This window comes from Epinephelus lanceolatus, chromosome 1, assembly GCF_041903045.1.
Source record: "Epinephelus lanceolatus isolate andai-2023 chromosome 1, ASM4190304v1, whole genome shotgun sequence".
NCBI lineage: Eukaryota > Metazoa > Chordata > Actinopteri > Perciformes > Serranidae > Epinephelus > Epinephelus lanceolatus.
Window position 1 is genome coordinate 28,094,108 of NC_135734.1, and position 22,060 is coordinate 28,116,167.

The following is a 22,060-nucleotide window of genomic DNA, read 5'->3' on the forward strand; positions in this document are numbered from 1 at the left end:
CAGACTGTCGATGCTCCATCTCAAACATACTGGGATTAAACTATGGCTGAAGCTTAACTCTGCTCAACTTCCATGTGGCACTCTGTGTATTTTGGCACTGTGGTTGGTGTAGTTCAGAGCAGGCCCATTGATGCACTTCACCCAGGTTTTTGCCTCTCATTACATCACAGACGATGAGCTGAAGATCCGATTTTCCAGAAAATACAGTCCTGACAATCTTTGAAAAACCAAAATGGTTGTTTAGTAACAGTTACCACTGTTCTGAATAGATTTACAGAATTGTTGAGGACTCTTTTAACCATCTGGAGGAAGAAAATATGCTGTTTGTTGAATGATAAAAATGATCTCTAACACCTTTTCCTCGCTGCGACTCCATTTTCTAGTTAAAGTAACCAGAAGTGACATGTCTTTACTGTGTTTTGTAAAACACAAGCAAAATATTTAACTGTCATTTTGTATGAAAATGTAAAATATTGGAAAGAAACATCAGTATAGCGATATTCATTCATCCATCTAGCTTTTGTAGCCACTTATGCTCTTAAGGGTTGTGGGGGGGGATGGAGCAGATCACAGCTGACATTGGGCGAGAGGCGGGGTACACCCTGGACAGGTCGCCAGACAACCATTCACACTCACATCAGCACTTATGACAAATTTAAAGTCACCAATTAACTTGACCTTAGTGTCTCTGGATCGGGGGAGGAAGCCAGAGAAAAGCAATACTAATACGGGGAGGACATGCAAACTCCTCAGAGAGGGCCTCAAGATCAGCCAGCGGTTTCGAACCCAGAACCCTGTTGCAATTCAAGAAACAGATTAAAAATCTTTTTTATGGTGCAGTGGATGGGATGTTTTTTAAAGTTTCTGGAAACACCATCTGAACAGCAGTAATTGTTGTTACACCACCTTCTTGGTTTTTCAGAGACTGCCAGGTATATATATGTTTAGGAAAATCAAATCCTTAGCTCAGAGACTTAAGTGTATTGGCAGTACATGAGAGGCGTAAATCGGGGCTGGTGCATGGTGCCACTCATCCGAATGGCACACGAACAATCACCATAAAACAAAACGTAGCTGTAAAGCACAGTGTGTGTGCCGTCTTTGGTCTGAGGGCTACTTGTTGTGATTCTGATGTAGTCTGCTTCATGTAGCGAGTCTTTTCTTATGTAACACACTGCAGGTGAGAGATTGAAAGTTTCAGCACTACAGCTCCTCCTTGACCAATATGACGGGGACTGTATGGTTTCTACAGTAATCTCTCCCTCGTCCGCGTGGCCTCTAACACTGCCATCCACCTCTGTCAGAGCCTGTTCTAATTAGTTTAGTGAATATTGTAACAGCTTTGACTGGGGTCTATTTGTCACAGCCTCTGTCACAGGTTTGGATAATTGAAACAATTAATTACATTAAATTTGTGTCTATTACCAGCAGCACAATGTAGCTATTGGCTGCTAACAACAGCAGCTAAAAACTACTTCTTTCCAAGGATGCATTTGTCATCATTTTCAACAGAAATCACTTAGATGTGTGTCAAGTCCCCCTTGTCCCACTGTAACCCCGATAATAGGAGCTGATAAAAAACACTTTAACACATTAAACCTCTTGTCTAACAAGCAAGGTGTCCAGCAGTCACAGCATGACACGATTAAATCCACCCCGCTGAATTGTTAGGAAATTGAAAGTATTCCCCTCTGGGGGAAAAAACGATTACCTTCTTCCATTTTACTTCCAAAAAGTCAGTGGTCACTGACATTCCTGAAACCTTGAGAAAACAGCAGTCCTACGTCGATGAACATTTCACGGCAGATTTATGAGCCACTTGATGTTTAGCCATCGCAAACAAATGATGCATTCAGACATGTTCAAGTCTGATGCATCCGCTACCTCTCTGGTTTGACCTTTTAAATATTACTAAATGGACGGCAGGAGATAGGTTTCACTTAGAAGCCTGAGGTTACCAGTTTCATTTGCAATGGACAGCGGGATAAATCAATGAGAAACATATAGAATCTCCATTATAGGGATACTGATACAGATATACTGTATCCGGCTAAAATTAAACACCTGCTCATCCGATCATTTCTCCTGTTCCAGGAGACATATTTGATAAGTCAGATGTCAGTGTGCAGCAGAGTTTTTAAAGGATAATAGATTTCTACATATAGTATTTGTAAAATGACCAGATGTTGATTGTTAAGGAAACCCTTTCAAAGTAATGCAATAGGTCGGCACTTTGTAGCAGCCAATACTTTGATTTATGCTCTCAGAATCTGTATTGTCAGTTACAACGTTTGGTGCAACATTGCTGGAGGATACTAGAGAAATGGGCACACCTGGCTGCCGAGATGTTACTGAACTTACCTTTGATGTGATATTTCCTTATTCTGTATTCACACAGAAAATTGATTTGAATTTCACATTTTGATCAAAGTTGTTGTGTCAGACGCCACAGAGACTCTGATGTTTGCACACATTAGCGGCCCGTGGAATATTTAGCACAAGAGGAAAGAACTGCTTTCTGTTACCGCTTTATTAAAGCTGGCATTCATATATCTCTCAAAACATGATGTTCAGTGTGTGCTTGTTACCAAAGAGTGCATACGCGATCTTTTAAAGGAACAGTTTGACATACACTTATTCATGCCAGTAGTTAGATGAGAGGAGCAATACTGCTCTCACCAGCAGCTTGTTAGCTTAGATTAGCTTAGCATAAAGACTGGAAACCATGGATGTGTAAGGAGAACTGGACACAGTCGGAGATAGTTCGTTCCTATGAAAGTTGCTAAGAGGCGCAGGAGGCCCAAAAACGTTTGGCAGGATCTGAAATTAACTTTTTTCATACCTGTCATTTTGCAGGCAAGTTTTTTTTGTCTGGCACTCAGAAATTTAATCTGCCACTTTTGAAATCTGTGGTGCTCAACGTGGGTTTTCTCCGGCTACTTCAGCCTCCTCCCACAGTCCGAAGACATGCATGTCAGGTTAATTGGTGACACTAAATCAGCTGTAGGTGTGAATGTGAGTGTAAATGGTTGTCTGTCTCTATGTGTCGGCCCTGTGAGAGTCTGGCGAGCTGTCCAGGGTGTACCCCGCCTCTCGCCCAGCGTCAGCTGGGATAGGCTCCAACACCCCTGCAACCCCATAACAGGATAAGCGGTTACGGAAAATGAAAAAAAATGAATGAATGTCAATTAAAACTAAAACGGTTCAACGGCCAATAGCAATGCTTTTATGTAGAAGTTGTGTACGATTTTCAAATATGTAGCTCTATCGTATCATATAATAAACCTTACTGAACATGTCTGTTTTGCGTTTTCCCTTTCTGTCGAAGTGATGGATGTCCTGACGCCTTTACCTGCCACTGCCAACAATTTACCCGCTTCTAGTGGATAAGTAATTTCAGACCCTTCTTCTAGGTCAATTACCTGGATCCTCCCTTCAATGGGCCCATTGAACAACCGCACTAGTGTTTCCTTTTACCCTGCCTACCACCTGCTAAGTCTCGGGCTCACTCACATGAATGACAATTCATAAAAACCCTGGATTCGGCTATAAGTGAATTTTACAAGTTTTAGGACATGATTATGTAAATAAGGTTTATTTACGTGTTTGTATTGGGAAGATCATGTACTTAAAAAAATGACCTGCTATGGGAAAAGTCATGTTTGGGCCCCATGGCGTCATATGACCAGACCTGAGGTTATAATTACACAGTTTGGTCACTAAATTGACTTCAATGTCCGGCCCTGTTCCTGCAGGCCTGCCAGAAACATGGGAGATAGCTAGCTGCCCTAAGGTCACAAAACCCACCTACCAGCCCCTCTAGAGCTCACTTACTAAACAAATTCTATCTAATGTTGCAGTTATATGTTATATGCTGACTATTTTGTGGCCTTTGGAGCAGCTTGTTTTCAGTCTTGTCCTTACTGTGTGGTTGCCAGGCAACCACCAAAGACTTTAGAGATGTTGGTAGCTCTTTAGATGGATTTTGGTAGCTTCAGAGAGAGCCAGGCTAGCTGTTTCCCTCAGTTTCCAGTCTTTGTACTAAGCTAAGCTAACCAGCTGCTGGCTGTAGCTTCATATTTAAACATGAGAGTCGCCTCAATCTTCTCATCTGACTCGCTGCAAGACAGGGAACAAGTGAAATAACAAAATGTTCAACCATTCCTTTAAGTGACACTGGGATACTGTTTCACAGGGAGCTCCCATTACAAAAGATTGGCGGCTTACAAACCCTTCACTATCCACTTTGTGATAAAGCAACTAATTTGTAGCGCTTTAGACACAAAGCCACAAGTTGTTCTCAGCGGACTCCCATTTGCTGATGGATGATAATATCTAAAGAAATCTTTTGAAAAGGTGTCTTCGAGTTTAAACTCTTTTTTCTTTGAGTCTCATTAAGCCATGCCCGAGGCTTTGCATAAATCACAAGAGACTCCACTTGGTGTCTTTGCCATTCAAGTGATGATTATTAAGTGAAAATACCTTGTATCTTGTGAGGACACTGGGGAGATTAAGACTTCAGTTGTCCAATCTGTGTATATCAGTGGTCAGTTGCTTTACCAATATTCTCCATAGTCCAGTTTGGTGTCAAACAGAGCGAGAGCAGTGGTCAGCACACTGACAGGACTGTGTTGAATTTCAAATCTAACAGTGCGGTGATGGATTGAAAAGTGCAGGTTTTTCTTGACGGGGTCTCTCTACGGTGAACATAGAACTCCTGTGGAGAGCGGAACAAGGTTAGAGTTGTGCAGCGGCTCAATTCATTGGCTGTGACTCATAATTGCTGACATGCTCTATTTTAATTCCTTTATTCCTCCCTTTATTTCCACCATTCTCTCACTGTGGATGCAGAGCTGCTGCTGTGACTGTCTTTGAAGATGACGGGCATGACAAAACAAGGTCTAAATTGTTATGACAGTGGAAATCCTCCGTTCCTGTTTAACTATTGGCTATAACGCCTGAGGGCCGGAATGAGCAAGAAAACCGAGAGTTTACACTGCCGTTGTCTGATGCGCTACCTTTGTTACACCCTAAACACATCGCAGAGGCCAGAGCAGCTTCAAAGAGTGAAAACAAGCCACAAGGAGCACTTCACAGAAACTGATAGAGGCAATATAAAATATTCAACATATGCCTCTCTGTCGGCCAAGGTTTTGAGTAGTCTGATATCACACTATGAACACCAATAAAATCTTTTAATGGCATGTAGACCTTGTGCATCTCACGGCTGAAATAAGAGGTACTGCTCCTTCTTGAAATTAAAGGAACACTTCATCCCAAAATCAATAATACATATTTTTCCTCCTACCTGTAGTGCTATTTATACTTCCAAACATTTTGGTGGCACCTTTGCACGCTGAACTGCCAACTCCGCCAAGTGCACTGCACTCAAAGAATGCTTGCTGTGATTAGCTGTAAGCAAACCATTAGTCTCGCCACTGGACAATCAGAGATTTCCGCCTTCTGATAGTCTGGGGACACTCCTTTCTAAAGTGTGTTTAACACACCGGAGAAAACGGCCGGCAACAAAGAAACGCCTCTTGCATTTTTGAAAAGCACACGCCCTCCTGGAAATGTCGCTCCCCCTTTTTTTTCGTCCGCAAGGAAACTAACACACAGAGAGCTTGAAAATGGATGCCGAGAGATTTAACTCCGTTTTATCAAACGTGTGCTCAGTCCAAAAGATTGGGGAAATGAAGGACTTACAGCGACTTGAGCCATTTTGTACCACTACACGTGTTTCTAGTCGGACTGTGTTTACAAGCACAAGAGTTCAGCGAGCCACCAAAGGACCGCCCTGTGGATTTACTATTGTTTCTGCAACGTAGGGAGTTTTTTTAAACTCTGAAATTATATCCGCCCATCTAAACACAAAATCAGGGAGAAAGTCATCAGTCTGTAGTTAAGCAAAGCGTCTAAAGACTGACTTGTGAGTCTAGCAAACCATACAAACTGAGCATAGCGTTAGTTCAGGCAGGACACCATGTCAAGCTCAGCTCACATCCCAGCTACATCAGCTGATCTCAAACAGCTCATTCAACTGATAGAGCAGCTGACTGATGGAAGGGAGTCGGCTTATAGATCACGTTTCCTTTCTATGCAACCAGTTGGCGAATCTCATACAGAGTGCCTTATTTAAACTGCTCTGGCCTGCCTACTGTTACTGCTTCCTCTGCAAACCTCTTTGCAACCCGCCTGCACCCCAGCTCCTCCTTTTCATGCTGTGTCTGACTTATCATTGTCATTTCTGTTTGTCATTGATGCTCTGCTCTGTTCTTGGGGGTCTTTGCTGCTGCTCTCCCTGCCGTAGGCTTTCCATGTAGGTGCATGGAAGGGCAGGAAAGTTTGCTCTCTCTGCCTCAGGCTTTCCTCATTTGCACATGGAAGAGCAGAAAGATGTGCTCTCTCCGCCCCAGCTTTCCATGTAGGCGCATGGAAGAGGCTTTCTGCGTAGGCCCAAGGAAAAGCAGAGGGGCCCCAGAACAGATCCATATCGCCAAATATAATACTGAAAATGGAAATTAGGTTTTCTTTGACTAAAGTGTTCCTGACTTTCCTAGCCTTTTTTTCTAGATCTGGGTACCAAAAGGAGTGAATGCAGGTATTGTTTGACTTGAGAAGCTTTGATACTACTTGGTAACGGGTTATTTAGGTCCATACCATAAAGGTATTGAGTACTGATTCCTAGCCTGAGTGCCATCTAGTTCTATTATATTTGAGAGAAGGGAGACATCTCTACGGCTGATATCTCTAACACTCTGCAATTCACACCAAAACAGTCTCAAGAGCCTCACCTGTTGTACTGTCTGAAGAGAGCTGTCTGAATACTTTTAAAAAAGGGAACTAAGTATAGAGAAATGAGTGTCACCAATTGTAACCCACTTTTGCGTTCTCTTTATCATGTCTACCAGACCACCTCCGTCAGACCCGGGACCCAAAGCAGGAGTCCAGAGTGGTCATGGGACAGGGGACAGATTGGCCTCTCACGACACCCCTCAGCACGCCACACCGCAAGGAGAGCAGGGCCAGGGCCATGTGGCCAGGAAGAGTCTGCATGTGGATGTGGGTAGCAGCAGGACTGGGAGGTCCCCCTCTGTGTCCCCGGACCGAGGCAGCGTACCCACCTCCCCTTACTCTGTGCCACAAATTGCACCCATGCCCAGCAGCAAACTGTGCCCCGTCTGCAAAACCACCGACCTGATGGGCACTGGGGACGACAAGCCGAACTTCAACACCTGCACACAGTGCTGCTCCATGGTATGCAACCAGTGTGGCTTCAACCCCAACCCTCACCTCACAGAGGTAAGTAGTGCACTCACAAGTGTTGTACTTTATTCACTATAGGGATATTGTTTTGTGTTAGTAGTTTATCCAGCAACTAACACAACACATAAATGTAGTACACACTGTATGTATGTGAAGTAACCACTGTCACTCTGCCCAGAGTTACAAACAGAGTCAGCATCTGCCATGGTGCGTTCACATGGAAAACAAAAACATCTAAAACACAAAATGCTAAAGTCCTAAAAAAGCTGTTGTTCAACTGACTGCACAAACAGAATGAATTCAAGCATACGTATAGACTACCTGAAGGGTAAAGAGAAGAGAAGCAGTGTGGTGGCTGTGTGACGCTGATTTACACACATGATTTTCTGAATGAAACACATAATGAATTCTAAATATTTTACAAACCTTTCCACAGACATCCAGGATATTCTTTAAAGTCCTCGTCATTGTAATCAGACTAAAAAAATCCTGCTTTAAAATAGGACCAGGCGTCTTTATGCCTTCAGGCTTTACATCTTTAGTGTGGAGCTATATATATATATATATATATATATATATATATATATATAAACATATACAGTGGTGTAAGAAGGATTCAGATCAGTTCACTTGCTAAATATGCCTTTTTTGGCACTCTCTTGGATGCCTCCTGCTCACCGTCTGGCACCTTGTCGGCACCTTTTTATAAAGCCCTGACCTCACCTGAGTGCTGTGGGGGTACACGTCTAGAAATGTCCAAAACACAGAAAATAAAAAAATAGGAAAATACAGGCAGAGAGCAGAGTCTCTGCAGATAAATACACCACCACAAATGTCTAGTGGCTCGCTTCTGTATGAGTTATAGTTGATACATTTTGTTTAGGAAAACCCTGAATACAATACTTTCAAGTGAAAGTACTGTTAGCACACTATGAAAATACTCCACTACAACTAAAAGTCTAGCAATAAAAACCTTATTTAAATTGAATTATGTAAGTATTAGCAGCAAAATATACTTAAGGTATGGAAAGTAAAATTAGTCACTGTGCGGTAATATGTTCCCTGTCAGTGTTTTATACTATTACATATGATGTTTTTGGATTAATATTAGTGCTGCATCAATGTGTATGTTGCATTTTACTGCAGTAGATGTTGAAGGTTGTGCTAAAATCAACGTGGAGATTTTCACTGGACAGGAAGAGTATGAAAAACTGTAATCTGAAATGTAATTAAAGCTGGACGACAAATGTGGTAAAAAGTACAATGACATCTAGTGAAGTATGGGGCTGCGACCAATGATTATTTTCATTGTTGCTTAATCTGTTGATTATTTTCTCGATTAATTGCTTGGTCTAATGAGATGTCATAAAATGGTGAAAAATGTCAAACGGTGTTTCCCGCAGCCCAAGATAACGTCTTCAAATGTTTTCTGTTGTCCATAACCCAAAGATATTCAGTTTACTGTCATAGAGAAGTAAAGGAACCAGAAAATATTCACATTTGGGCAGCAGGAATCAGAATTATGACTTTCTGTTCTTACAAGTTGCTCAAAATGATGAATTAATTACTTGGCGAATGATTTATAGGTGATAAATGCAGCGAGTTCAGGCAGTCAACACAAGCTGCACTGATTCATACACACATCATACGTCACTCCATATGTCATCTACAGAACACACCCTCCCAATTTGGCGGTGTATTTAAGCTGCAAAATCTTCCCAGCTCTCCATTTGCATTGTCTCTTCCGCTGCTGCCCTGCATCAGCACTGCTGCTTGCTCTTTCAGCCCCACCTCCACCCCAGCACTCCCCAATATCTCATGTTAACATATCTGCAGGGAGCGATAATGCTGGAGTCTAGACGCCAAATTCTAACTATGTTCTGCACACAAGTTGTCTGACTGAACTGATCAGTTAGTCATTGCAGCTCTAGTGGATGCACTTAGATACAGTACTTGAGTAAATGTACTTGGTTACATTGCACCACTGAACACATATCAGTCATATATGTAGATTAGCTTTCTGGCACATCCTACAGATCGCTCTTCTGTTCTTACAGTATTTAATTTTTCATTTGCTTAGCAGGAGGTGGTGAGGGGGGTGGTATGTGAAGAAATGACATCACTGCATACCTTACATATGCAGCATCTTAATAATTCATATCGACGGGGATACATGGTCTACAGCGAGCGTACTGTTTAAAATGTTAATCAAAGTGGGTGATTCAGGTGCTTCATTTTGGTTTAATTTGTGCTGTGATAATTATTTCTCATTGACATTTGTGAGTAATGCCGTTGATGACTATTGTTGTCAAGTTGGCTGTGACTGGCTCGCAGGCTGAATCGCACCAACTGAAACAGAGTGAGGATGTGAATTACTTGCACGCTGATTGAGAGCTGTGAACTTCCCAGCTCTAGCCATTGTTCGCCTTGATTGATGAAGTGTTTAATGATCTGGTGAGCTCTTGATCTTTCATCCCCAAAGACCTGGTTATCACAATTCTGTGCCCAGTAACATATTGGTCACTTCCTATTAGCTGTTACGAATTATAGGCCCTTATCTTGAGCAAGTTCTTTTATAGCTGATGTTCATAGTAAACACACACAACACTTGGACAAAGCTATCCTTTCTGACAGGCACTAGTGAGCATCCAAATCATGCCCACAGCCTCTCCCAAACAAAGCTTTTTATAACACAGCTGAGCGCAGCACATCTCCCCATCATTCATAATCATTCGCATGCATCTAAACAGTCATCACTGTTAACAGGTAGCTGAGAAAGCCTATTGCCTTCATCCCAAAATAAATCACTTGCCTAATTTGAATTAGTCTATGCCTCACTGTTACTGTGAGTCAAGTGTGGCTGTGTCATCTGTCATAAAGTTTCACATCAACTCCAGTGAGTCATGTTGCAAATTGCAGCCAAGATGCAATGACAGTTAAGCTGGCCTACAGGCTATCAGAGCAAATGTAGGCTGAATAAATACTAGGATCCAGGGAGTAAATGTTTTGCTTTTTACACTAAAGATGCATGCATGTGGATGTATTCTCCAGCATGTGTGTATGCTTGAATACACACTTGAGTGCATGCTTGTGTGTATAAGGAGGGAGACTCTGCAAAAGTTGGAAAGAGGAAGTCGTGGGAGATGGAAGGACTAGAAAGAAATGCCAGTGCGTGGACCAAAGTGGAGACAGACAGTAAAGAATAGATCATGGCAGGGAGCGAAGGAGAGCATGGCAGTAAAGAGAACCACGGAAGTGGATGTTATGAGTATTTTTCAGCTCAGCCTTGGTGAGCTTGTCAGATGCTGACAGGGAGAGAGGCACTGAGGGGAAGCGCTCAGCCTCTGGAGACCTGAAGATTTACCCCCCTAACCTACTTAGCATGGATTGGGCTTTTGCCTCACTGCAGCAGATCTAACACAGCCTTATCACTCATCAGTGAAATTGATGATGGCCACGTTGTTGCCGATCAAGGTGATGATAATGCTGAAGACAACGATGACTGGAATTACGATTACAGTGATGGTGAGGACAGACCTGGAGAAAAGGACAGCCATGCCAAGGAGGTCGAAGTGAAAAGTTCCTCTGAAACAGGGGCAGATAATGTTACAGGCTACTTGTAATGAAGTGTAGACAGACTCGTAAATCTGGTGTTTTAACCATAGACTGTATAAGAAAATGGACGTAGCCACCGTGATGTCACCTATTGGTTTGTGGACCCCTGTTTTGAAGCTTCGAGTTTGGCATTTTGGATTTTTGGAGGAAGGAGTGACATGATTTGGACAAGAGGGTGGAAATTACCCATATGCTAGCTGCTATCTTGGTTAGTACAATGCATTTACAGCTATTGTTTTTTTTTTTTAAAGATATTTTTTGGGGCATTTTTAGCCTTTAATGGATAGGACAGACAAGTGTGAAAGGGAGGGAGAGAGAGAGAGAGAGAGAGAGAGAGAGAGACATGCAGCAAAGGGCCACAAGCTGGAGTTGAACCCGGGCCGCTGCGGCAACAGCCTTGTACATGGGGCGCCTGCTCTACCACTAAGCCACCGACGCCCACAGCTATTGTTAACAGTGATAATACTAATGCTAATGCTAGTATTTGCTAGTGAAAAACAGGCTTTAAACCACTGAAGCTAGATGTAACTTACTGGAAAAACTGAATATCTTATGTCTTAGTGGGTCTTTTAGTACAATCTAATGCTGAACAATACTTTTTTTAGGCGACCAAAATGTTATCATTAACATCACAAGCTGAAAACAGACTTAAATAGTGACAGCTGTAGCTACACCTGTACACTGGGTATAATCTGGGTTACACCATTCTTGCATTACTCAAGCAATGTTGCAGCTGTGGTAGCAACTTGTCAATGGACGGCACTCACCTGTCACTCAAAGCGGCCAAGCCCTTAGTGATGCATAATTTTCATAAATGTAAACAGATGAGTTATATAATAATTCACCCCCATACAGTTGTCATTAACGGGAAAATTAGCTATAGAGACCCCAACAGTTTTTGTACCAGACTGTAAACATGTTTATTTCTGCTGTAAAGTTTTACGGGGGGGTCACTTCCCCACTGACTTCATTTTTTAGCCTCTGAAGTGTCAACTTGGCTTTAATGGAATCATCCGTGGCATTTTTTATTAAAATCAGTATCTCACTGAAAGTTACAATCTCAAAGATCTTTGTGTTGTTCTCTTTAGCAACACCTATGACGATAAGCAGTAATTGCGGGTGTGTTTTTGCGTCTCACTTCCCAGAGATCTAAACATTGTTGCCTGTGTGACGTCAGTAAGTTAGCACAAGTTTTTTATCATCTCTAGTCACTGCTCTTTATTTGTTCGGCCATACTAATCATTTACTCACAATGCTAGCAAAGTCCAGGAAAAAAAAACAAAACCACTACCATCTCTGACAGACCAACCTTTGCTGGGTGATGGAAAACGTGTCATCAACGCCTGGGCCACACTGCCTATGTGAGCAGCGAGTGTACATTGTGGAACCTCTTTTTTTTTGTTGTTGTTGTTGTTTTTTCTGTGCCCGTGTCAGCAAGTTACAGCAGCCAAAATGCCCATGTGAGCAGCGCTGCTCAGGTGAGGCTCGACTGCTGCTCAGCTGCGGGACATCAAGAGAATCGGAGGCTTGCGTATGTTGTTTTCGCATGATAAGCGTGATTATCTTAAAGAATAGACATTGCAAATGGTCTTTTGATAATCATACTGACATTGTACTACCTTTCACTACAGTTTCAATGTCCACATCACTCACAGACAGGAAAAACTATAAAAACATTTTTTTTAACTCAACTCTTCCTGTTTCTGTTTCAAAATAAAAGCCCTCTGACAAAATGCAGACAGAATACCTTAATTTGTTAACATAAGGCTTTTTATTGCTTGTAGTGCCATGTTGTTGAAAGTGTAGTGGCTTGCATGGCTTCATAAATAGTATCAGCTTTTAATTGTAGAAATACAGTAGTATTGACAGCAGGCAGCTCTGCAGCAGTGCCACAGCAACACGCTGTCTGTGTGAACACCGCACACGTGCAAGCCACAGCAATTCAGTGGTGTAGCAATCACGTATTGCTCACATAGGCAGTGTGGCCCAGGCGTAATTCTGTGCGGCTTTTGATTTTCTATGAGAATTTCGTCACAGACACCCAGCTCGTGATACTGCAAATACAAGGGCCTTTATCAGTGGGCCATAGGCTCATTATAGTGACTTAACAGACATTTATTTAAATAAAGATCTTCCAGATTGTTACTTTAGTGCAGTTCCAGGATTGCCTCCTGATGCCAACACGTTTAGTCCGAGTTTACGTCCCTCTTTGTCAGAGATGAGTTTCTGTTGACAAATAGTTTCCAGACACTGATTGAACGGTCCCGGATTACAGGGATAATATGAGCAAAATCTGTTATTGAAGAGGATTTCCCCTCAAATTACAGAAAGATGGCAGTGCTGATTAAAGTGTTGATAACCGAGGGCGATTCCATATTTGGATATTTTAGATTATGCTTATTCACCACAAAGTCCCAAATGGTATCTCGAGCCTGGCATCAAAAGTATAAATTAGAGCAGGTTTTTTTTTAAACATCTAGCAGGAAGCCGCCTTATCAGTTGCATGTCTCATGAAGACGGTCCCCGTTCATGTAGGGTTGTTAAAATGATAGAAAATGGTGAAATACAACTCGGAGCTGTGTTAAACAACCTGGTGATGGGAATGCAATTTAGAGAGAGACGTAAACAGCAAGCAACAAATGGGTGTTATATGCCACAGTCTGTTACTGGGCTGTCAATCAAGCTGAGACGATGAGGTTTATTTAGAAATGTTGGCTGAGAACATGCAAGCAGTCATACACCTGAGCTTAGACGTACATGTGAGTGTGACGTAGACAACAGCAAGATAAAAAAAAATATCGCTTGAAAAAATAGATATGAAGGCGTCGTTCGATTAAAAACATTGTGATGAAAGACGGAAGGAAGAAGGCAGACGGAGTCAGAGAAACAAGACAGTCATAGACAGACTCGGAGACAGAGAATAAAACAACAGAGAACAAGAGCTTAGAGAGAGAGTGAAAGTACCACAGATACTCCCCACCGACAGTGTTCTCCCACCATCATACAGGGGAACATCTGCTTTATAATTGGTCCAATTTCTATTTATAGATCCTACCCTCCTTCTGTCTGCAACGATGGCCCGGTCCTGAGAAGCCACAGCTGAAAGAAAGAGAGAGAGAGAGCTGTGTGAGGGAGCTGTGTGAGGGAGCTGTTCGGTAGACAAGGGAGACAGAACAGGCAGAGAAAAGCATCATCATAAATTAACCATAATAGTCAGAGTGCTCATACTAACGCTATGCAACACTACATTGATTCAGCTCAGAGCGCAGCAGTACAATAATACAAAATACAGAGATAAATCAAAAAAATAATTCTGGGGCACTTTTGAAAACAAAACCTTTTCTGTATGCAGTTTGGTGTGCGTCTGCAGGATGAAGGCATCAGCATTGCCAAAACACTCTGGAGATGGATTTGAAACACTCTTTGAACAAGTCATGAAATGATGACTTCTTAATACTTTTGTTTGAAGAGTGCCTTGGAAGTGCTTCTTTTTCTCTTAACCAACAATCCCACACGCTGAGGAACAGTTTTAACAAATGCTCCCACACAAGAGACTGCAGAGGCACTCTTTATATCTCCTCCTCCCCGATCAAAATATATCAGGTAGGTGGCCACAGCTGACACTTGCGCTAGATATATTTGGCAGCAAAACCATGAAATGTGGCGTCTATTTTACCTCCAAAAAAAGTATTTTATATTTTAGAATTTCAAACTAAGATTATATAACTCAATATTTCATTAGCATGGATACTTTTATCTAGAAACGTAGTATTATTTTCCAATTTAAAGCTGCACTTACCAATCATTTTATATTAACAATGGATCACATGACTTTTTATATGTCGAAGGGTTCGCTCATAGTGATGAATCCAGATAATTATCATCCCACTCTGCAGTTCCCCTCAGCTCTACGGAGCATTTAAGCATCCTTCAGCTCATTTTTATGGTTTAATGGCTTAACTTTAAAGCTACTATATACAACATTTAGAGCATTAATATAGCAATAAACCACTATTTGCTTTGTAAAGTTAAATGGATTAATGGCATCCTGAGCAGACAATGAAGCCACGCTACCTCCGTGTGCGTAATCTGAGCTTCTCTGTGGTTTGTTGTGGTAAGCCGGTCCAGGCGTGTGTGCATGTTTGTGCATGTGTGTATCCCACTCCTAGCTCACTGCCACCGCTGTGCACAGGCTCATATAGTGGTTACTGCTGATATGGGGATGGTGGCATCACGGAAACAAAGTGACCACCCTTCGGTTTCCATCTGGTTCCCCTCTGGTTAACACCATTAGCTCTGTCAGCACTGTTGCTATTGTTTAGCACTGTTTATGGAGTTAGCGCCCTTTAGCTGCTAGCTCCGCCAACTCCATGATGAGAATCGTGTCCAGACAATTCATATGGTCTGAATTTTGCATAGAGCCCTTTCAATGTTTTGGTTCAGTTGCTCCCCATTTACAGTTACAGCAGGCAGCTTGCTGCGTAAAACAGCAGATAAACCCACCGTACTCTGCCTGCTCAGCACCAAACGGTGGACAGCCTCCGTTAGAGACTAGCTAGGGGAACACAGTGAAGACAGATTTCCCTCAGGAGTTAGTGGAGACCAAAACAAAGCTAAAAACTAATAGTCTACAGTTTGCTAACACATTGGCCACAACAACTTTACATGGTGATGTCAGTGTTGTGTTAATAACTTTGTCCTTTATGGGTAAATTAGAAACTTTGAGTGTAGTCGATAAACTATTTTCCACCAGCAGTCTTTTTTTTAAAAGAGGGTGTTCTCTTCTCTTACAATATAGTGTAACATATGTTGTACAAACTGCATGTCTTTTTACTTCTCCTCAACTCTATAGTTGTGTTATGTTTGCCTCCAACCATTGTGATACCTTATTCATCATTTAGATAGTTCATTTTTTTATCGTTTATTGTAAATAGCGAGGTTAGCTAGCCTTGTCAAGGTTATTAGGGTGGTCAGCTCTACGTAGCATTACTGCTAGCTTTCACAAGATGGTGTACGCCAGTAATCACTTTAATTTTTGGCAGCTCTTCCAAGCACCCAGTGTAAAAAAATGAAGACAGAAATATATATCTATGCTGGAAACTGTAATGTTGGCTAAGCTCTGAAAATCAGGCTAACTATGATGCTACATTGAATAACTAGCTAATGTTGCTAACAGTTTCCTAGGACCCTGACTTGCTTAAAATACTATTTACTATTAAGAATTCACTTTTTAGAGTTAGCTAGGTGCATAGCCAACTGTAAAAAGTGAAGTAACTAACACCACCTTAATTAAGAATTCCAATATGTTATTTCTATGGCCGAGGAAAGTTCAGTCAATATTTGTGAACCTGAGCTACTCTCTGTCAAAGCCAGAAACCAGAGAAGGAAGTCTCAAACTTCTGATGTCATAGGGTATAAAGTTTGAAGCTGCTCCATAGACAATGCATGGGAGCCTGATTTTGTGGCTCCACAGAATGTTTGTTTTCTTTTTTATACTCAAAGGAGCTTCATTTTATTGTAGTGTTTTCAGTTCTGAAACAGAAAATATACCTTTATACTCAGAACATTCCCCTGGGTGCTCTCAGTGTCATTGAGAACATCTCTCCCAATTCATTGTCTGTGGAGCAGCTGCAGACTTTATACCCTATGATATCACAAAGTCTAGTTTAAGCACTCTAGTGTTTGGATTAGGTAGAGTTGCTCATGTTTACCAGTATTTTTGAACTGTCTTAAATGGGGTTGCAAATTGCTAACACTCCTTAATTGATCATTGGTAACATAAGCAATCAATAAATTGATTTTAAAAATATGTAAAAACTTTGCTTATACCAAACTGCTTTTTTTCCTTGATCAAAGCTCAAAGCAACATATTGCATATTCTCTGACAGCATTGCATAGCCTATGAAAAATATAAAGATGTAGAGGCCTAGAGATATGAAACACATAACTGAATAATGCTTCCCTTTGCCTGCTTCATTTTTCAGTGTTGCTGCCGTGCTCTTCTTCCAGGCCACAAGATGGCTGCCTTAAAATAGTTACATTGCGCCTTTTGTTCGCTAATTGAAATACACCATTCTGCTGATAGCTAGAATGTAACTTTGTAACTCTTCTTGTAACTCGTTTTGTAACATCCTCAAACAAGTCGATGATTAAGTCCCAATGTCCTCAAATGAGACGACAATAAATTCCTAATGTCCTAAGACGAGTACTTCCTGATTAATAGTGTCTTACCTTCTTACTATTGATAAAATTAAGCAATATCACACAAGAGGGAGTGATGTTATATATATATCATCACGGCTGTGATCCGGTCATAGGCATGAGGCCGCAGGCTGAGTGCCGAAGACAATCACAGCCGTGACAATATACGAGTATAACATCATGAGCTGGAATGTGATATTGCTTTTATACAACAGTTCAATGGTTAAATAAGCAAGGCTGATTAAGAAATGTTGAAAAATGAGGACAAAATAGATAATTTAAGCATTTTATTTGTCTTCCGCCAACAAATAGTTCCCACAGGACTCCGCTGTCACCGTTGCTATGTAACGCAGACATGGCGTGCCAGGCACTTACTCTTTATACACATTTATCTGCACATTTCCATTAATTGTGCAGCCGGTGAAATAAGTCTCTGGTGACTGCATGGTGGACTGTCGCTTCACAGGCACAGCCGACTCTGCCTTCTGATCTGACAGTATGTTGCTTTTCTCCAAGTCATTGAGCTCTGCTGATGAAACACTGACAAACCTGGATGTGTGCTCAGATGGATTCAGCTTCTCCTCTCCCTCATCTTCCTCTGATGACCATTCATAGTTCAATTCAAAACTTATTTTAGGAAATAAATCCATATTTTTGGCTGTTTGACAGTGGATGAATTAATTAGCCTACAACGCAACTACTGACCTAACTGACACTAACCGTCAGTTTTGATTTGATTGTTGATTGCAATCAGCTGTGAGGCGGAGTGATACATATACAGTGAAATAACCGTGATGTTGTGCTCCAATATCATCACGGTTTTACTGTCTCTCGACCAATCAGATTGCAGGGCCGGAACTAACTGTTGTATAATATGCCATATCAAACTACAAACATTATTGATCATAAATAAACAAGTTTCAGCCATAACACCTGATCAGGTTTTGGACCTTGTCCACTGTTATGTCGGGATCAGCTGCGGACTGACTTGGCAGAGATGGCTGCCATCTTGTTTTTACATGGATTAGTGTATTGTGGTCTCACTACCACTAGATGGCACTAAAAGTGTCCATGAACGAGGACAACAGGTCTAAGTCAAGCAGAATGAAGTATAAGATGCAGGGAACCCAAAATATAATGTCCTCATAAGAGGACCGAGGGTCTCAGGAGGTTATTTAATTTATTAAATTTCACATGTTCGATAAATTGTGCAAGTCGTTAGTGACAGCTGCTATGAGTCACTCTGTTGGTCAGTGAATCGAATGTTTCAACCCGCTCCTCTCTGTACATGGACAGCTATGGGATGTACAGTTATAGTAAGACACCTCTAAGTTTCTCAGATAGAGTCAGAGGTGCTTTAGCTGACTTGGAGTTTAATGTTGGACAGGTTCTAATCCCGAGGCCCAAAATTGATTTTCTCAAGCTGCTACAGTAGCACCAACCTGGGAGAACAAGCTGTTCACAGTGTCATAAGTAAACATCCTGTTATGTTTTCAAAGTGTTCTTCAAGGCAACTTTGTAGGTTGTGAGTGTCTAAGGTACATTATTGATCTTAGTTTGAACTTTAACTTTTAAACTCTCCAAGAGTTTACTGCTTGGCTCAAAGTGAACGCTCCTTAAGTTGTTTTATAGCATGCATATTGTTTATGTAAGTGACCACATTTAGATTCCAACATTATCCATGGTCTGATGTTTCTAAAAGAGAGAGCCTACAAATAATAAGTGGAAAATAAATAAGAAATAAATATGAACTAAAATGATGCGGTCATATCATTGAAGGATAAGTCCATTATACCTCGAGGGAGCCAGAGCCTGGTTCCTAATCCCCTCGAATTAATTCAAATATTTAGCATCAGACATCTCTAATCCCCCTCTAACTTTAAATTATGTGGCACATGAGATTCAATGGCATTCAGAGCAGGCAAAGTGGAAGACAATAAGGTTGTTTTATCGATCTCTTAATAATATGTCTTGAGCTTCACATGTGTTTAAAGTAAATGTTAGTGAAAGACAGCGTGGGTGGCTATGACTGATATACAGTACAGGCCAAAAGTTTGGACACACCTTCTCATTCAATGCGTTTTCTTTATTTTCATGACTATTTACATTGTAGATTCTCACTGAAGGCATCAAAACTATGAATGAACACATGTGGAGTTATGTACTTGACAAAAAAAGGTGAAATAACTGAAAACATGTTTTGTATTCTAGTTTCTTCAAAATAGCCACCCTTTGCTCTGATTACTGCTTTGCACACTCTTGGCATTCTCTCGATGAGCTTCAAGAGGTAGTCACCTGAAATGGTTTTCCAACAGTCTTGAAGGAGTTCCCAGAGGTGTTTAGCACTTGTTGGCCCCTTTGCCTTCACTCTGCGGTCCAGCTCACCCCAAACCATCTCGATTGGGTTCAGGTCCGGTGACTGTGGAGGCCAGGTCATCTGCCGCAGCACTCCATCACTCTCCTTCTTGGTCAAATAGCCCTTACACAGCCTGGAGGTGTGTTTGGGGTCATTGTCCTGTTGAAAAATAAATGATCGTCCAACTAAACGCAAACCGGATGGGATGGCATGTCGCTGCAGGATGCTGTGGTAGCCATGCTGGTTCAGTGTGCCTTCAATTTTGAATAAATCCCCAACAGTGTCACCAGCAAAACACCCCCACACCATCACACCTCCTCCTCCATGCTTCACAGTGGGAACCAGGCATGTGGAATCCATCCGTTCACCTTTTCTACGTCTCACAAAGACACGGCGGTTGGAACCAAAGATCTCAAATTTGGACTCATCAGACCAAACGCAGATTTCCACTGGTCTAATGTCCATTCCTTGTGTTTCTTGGCCCAAACAAATCTCTTCTGCTTGTTGCCTCTCCTTAGCAGTGGTTTCCCAGCAGCTATTTGACCATGAAGGCCTGATTCGCGCAGTCTCCTCTTAACAGTAGTTCTAGAGATGGATCTGCTGCTAGAACTCTGTGTGGCATTCATCTGGTCTCTGATCTGAGCTGCTGTTAACTTGCGATTTCTGAGGCTGGTGACTCGGATGAACTTATCCTCAGAAGCAGAGGTGACTCTTGGTCTTCCTTTCCTGGGTCGGTCCTCATGTGTGCCAGTTTGGTTGTAGCGCTTGATGGTTTTTGCGACTCCACTTGGGGACACATTTAAAGTTTTTGCAATTTTCCGGACTGACTGACCTTCATTTCTTAAAGTAATGATGGCCACTCGTTTTTCTTTAGTTAGCTGATTGGTTCTTGCCATAATATGAATTTTAACAGTTGTCCAATAGGGCTGTCGGCTGTGTATTAACCTGACTTCTGCACAACACAACTGATGGTCCCAACCCCATTGATAAAGCAAGAAATTCCACTAATTAACCCTGATAAGGCACACCTGTGAAGTGGAAACCATTTCAGGTGACTACCTCTTGAAGCTCATGGAGAGAATGCCAAGAGTGTGCAAAGCAGTAATCAGAGCAAAGGGTGGCTATTTTGAAGAAACTAGAATACAAAACATGTTTTCAGTTATTTCACCTTTTTTTGTTAAGTACATAACTCCACATGTGTTCATTCATAGTTTTGATGCCTTCAGTGAGAATCTACAATGTAAATAGTCATGAAAATAAAGAAAACGCATTGAATGAGAAGGTGTGTCCAAACTTTTGGCCTGTACTGTACTGTATGTGACATTGAATGTAAAGATTTCACCCTCATAGCAAGCTGAAATGTTTCATATCTGGAAATAGTTCGGGTTGTATATTTTCGTTTCTTTGGGGTCAAGGAGTCTATCTCTCTTCTGCCTTGTGTGTGCTGAGAGATGTTGAAAAAATTAATGAGTGAGTTTAATAATTTTGTTTATCAGACCAACTGCTATTCATCAAAGGTTTTGTAGAAAAATTAGCTGTTTAATTATTTGTGAGGACAAAGTGAGCCGTAGTCTCATTCTTGGTTACCCACCAACAAGAGCCTGGCTGTGTGTGTGTGTCATTTGCTGAATTAGCAACTGAGGCTGACCCACTACAGAAGAAATTAAAGCTGCTTTCCTCAGTACAGTAGTGATACAGTACGTGCATTTAACATTCAGATAGTTATTGTTTGTTATCACGGCACAGACCCCTCAGTCAGCTGAGATTCTTCAAGTCGAGCAGTCTTTTTTTTTTGAGTCAGTGTACTCATGGGGACGTTTCCTTCCCCAGATGTAGCTGCAGAGTGAGTGCGCTGCGCCTTCATGCTACTCTGCTGCACAAGCAGCTGCAGATCCAGACCCAGGGTGAGTCTGAGAGAGGGAGAGGCTTTTGCCTTCTGCTTAGAGGCAGTGAATTTACAGCTCAAAGCAACTTAACACGATACAGTCATTGGCTTTTGTTTGATATCTAGTGTCGGCACAAAAATGTTGCAGATTTCCAGTCCATCATTAGCGTAGTTAGCACAAATTAGCTCAGAGGGCTAATTTGGATTGTTTAATACATTATGTGGATGTCACTGTCATCTTGAACATCCCGCCGAATCCTGTTCCTCTAAAACTAAATATGGATAAAAAAGGATCGAATAGTAGGATATTTGTTTTGAACAGGCAAATCCAATTCCACATGCGTATTTCTGAGTCGCCCCTAAATATGATATAGATAGAACACAAATAGTTTAGAGTTCAGATTAAAAGGTTTGATCGTCTAAACTCTGATGACATTTATATATTGTCCACACCCTGAACAGTCTTCTTAAAGATTAAAAATTAAAAAATTAAAAAATGTTTTTAGAAATCTCTAATCCTATTTACTGCAAATGTGAGACAGAAAACTTCCCACTGAGCATGTGCCGCATGTTCAATTTACTAAATCCCCATGCAGACAATGTCAGTGTTTGGGCGACAGCGTCTCACACAGTGCACCAGGCTGTAATCACAGACTGGGGCTTTAAGTGGACAAACAGTATGAACTGGGTCAGGAATCCAGCTGAGACAGTACATGCTGAATTTTGCATATACCAAA

The 22,060-nt window shown here is 41.6% G+C and overlaps 1 protein-coding gene across 3 annotated transcripts in view; it reads left to right on the forward strand.

The window, feature by feature from the left end:
* The window catches only part of bsnb (bassoon (presynaptic cytomatrix protein) b), a 106,751-nt gene that overhangs the window by 3,455 nt on the left and 81,236 nt on the right, over positions 1-22,060 (forward strand). For all 3 annotated transcript variants that reach the window (XM_033625843.2, XM_033625844.2, XM_033625845.2), the window contains exon 2: positions 6,912-7,302. In XM_033625843.2, coding sequence (XP_033481734.2) covers positions 6,912-7,302 — 391 coding nt within the window. The remainder of the gene's footprint in view (positions 1-6,911; positions 7,303-22,060) is intronic.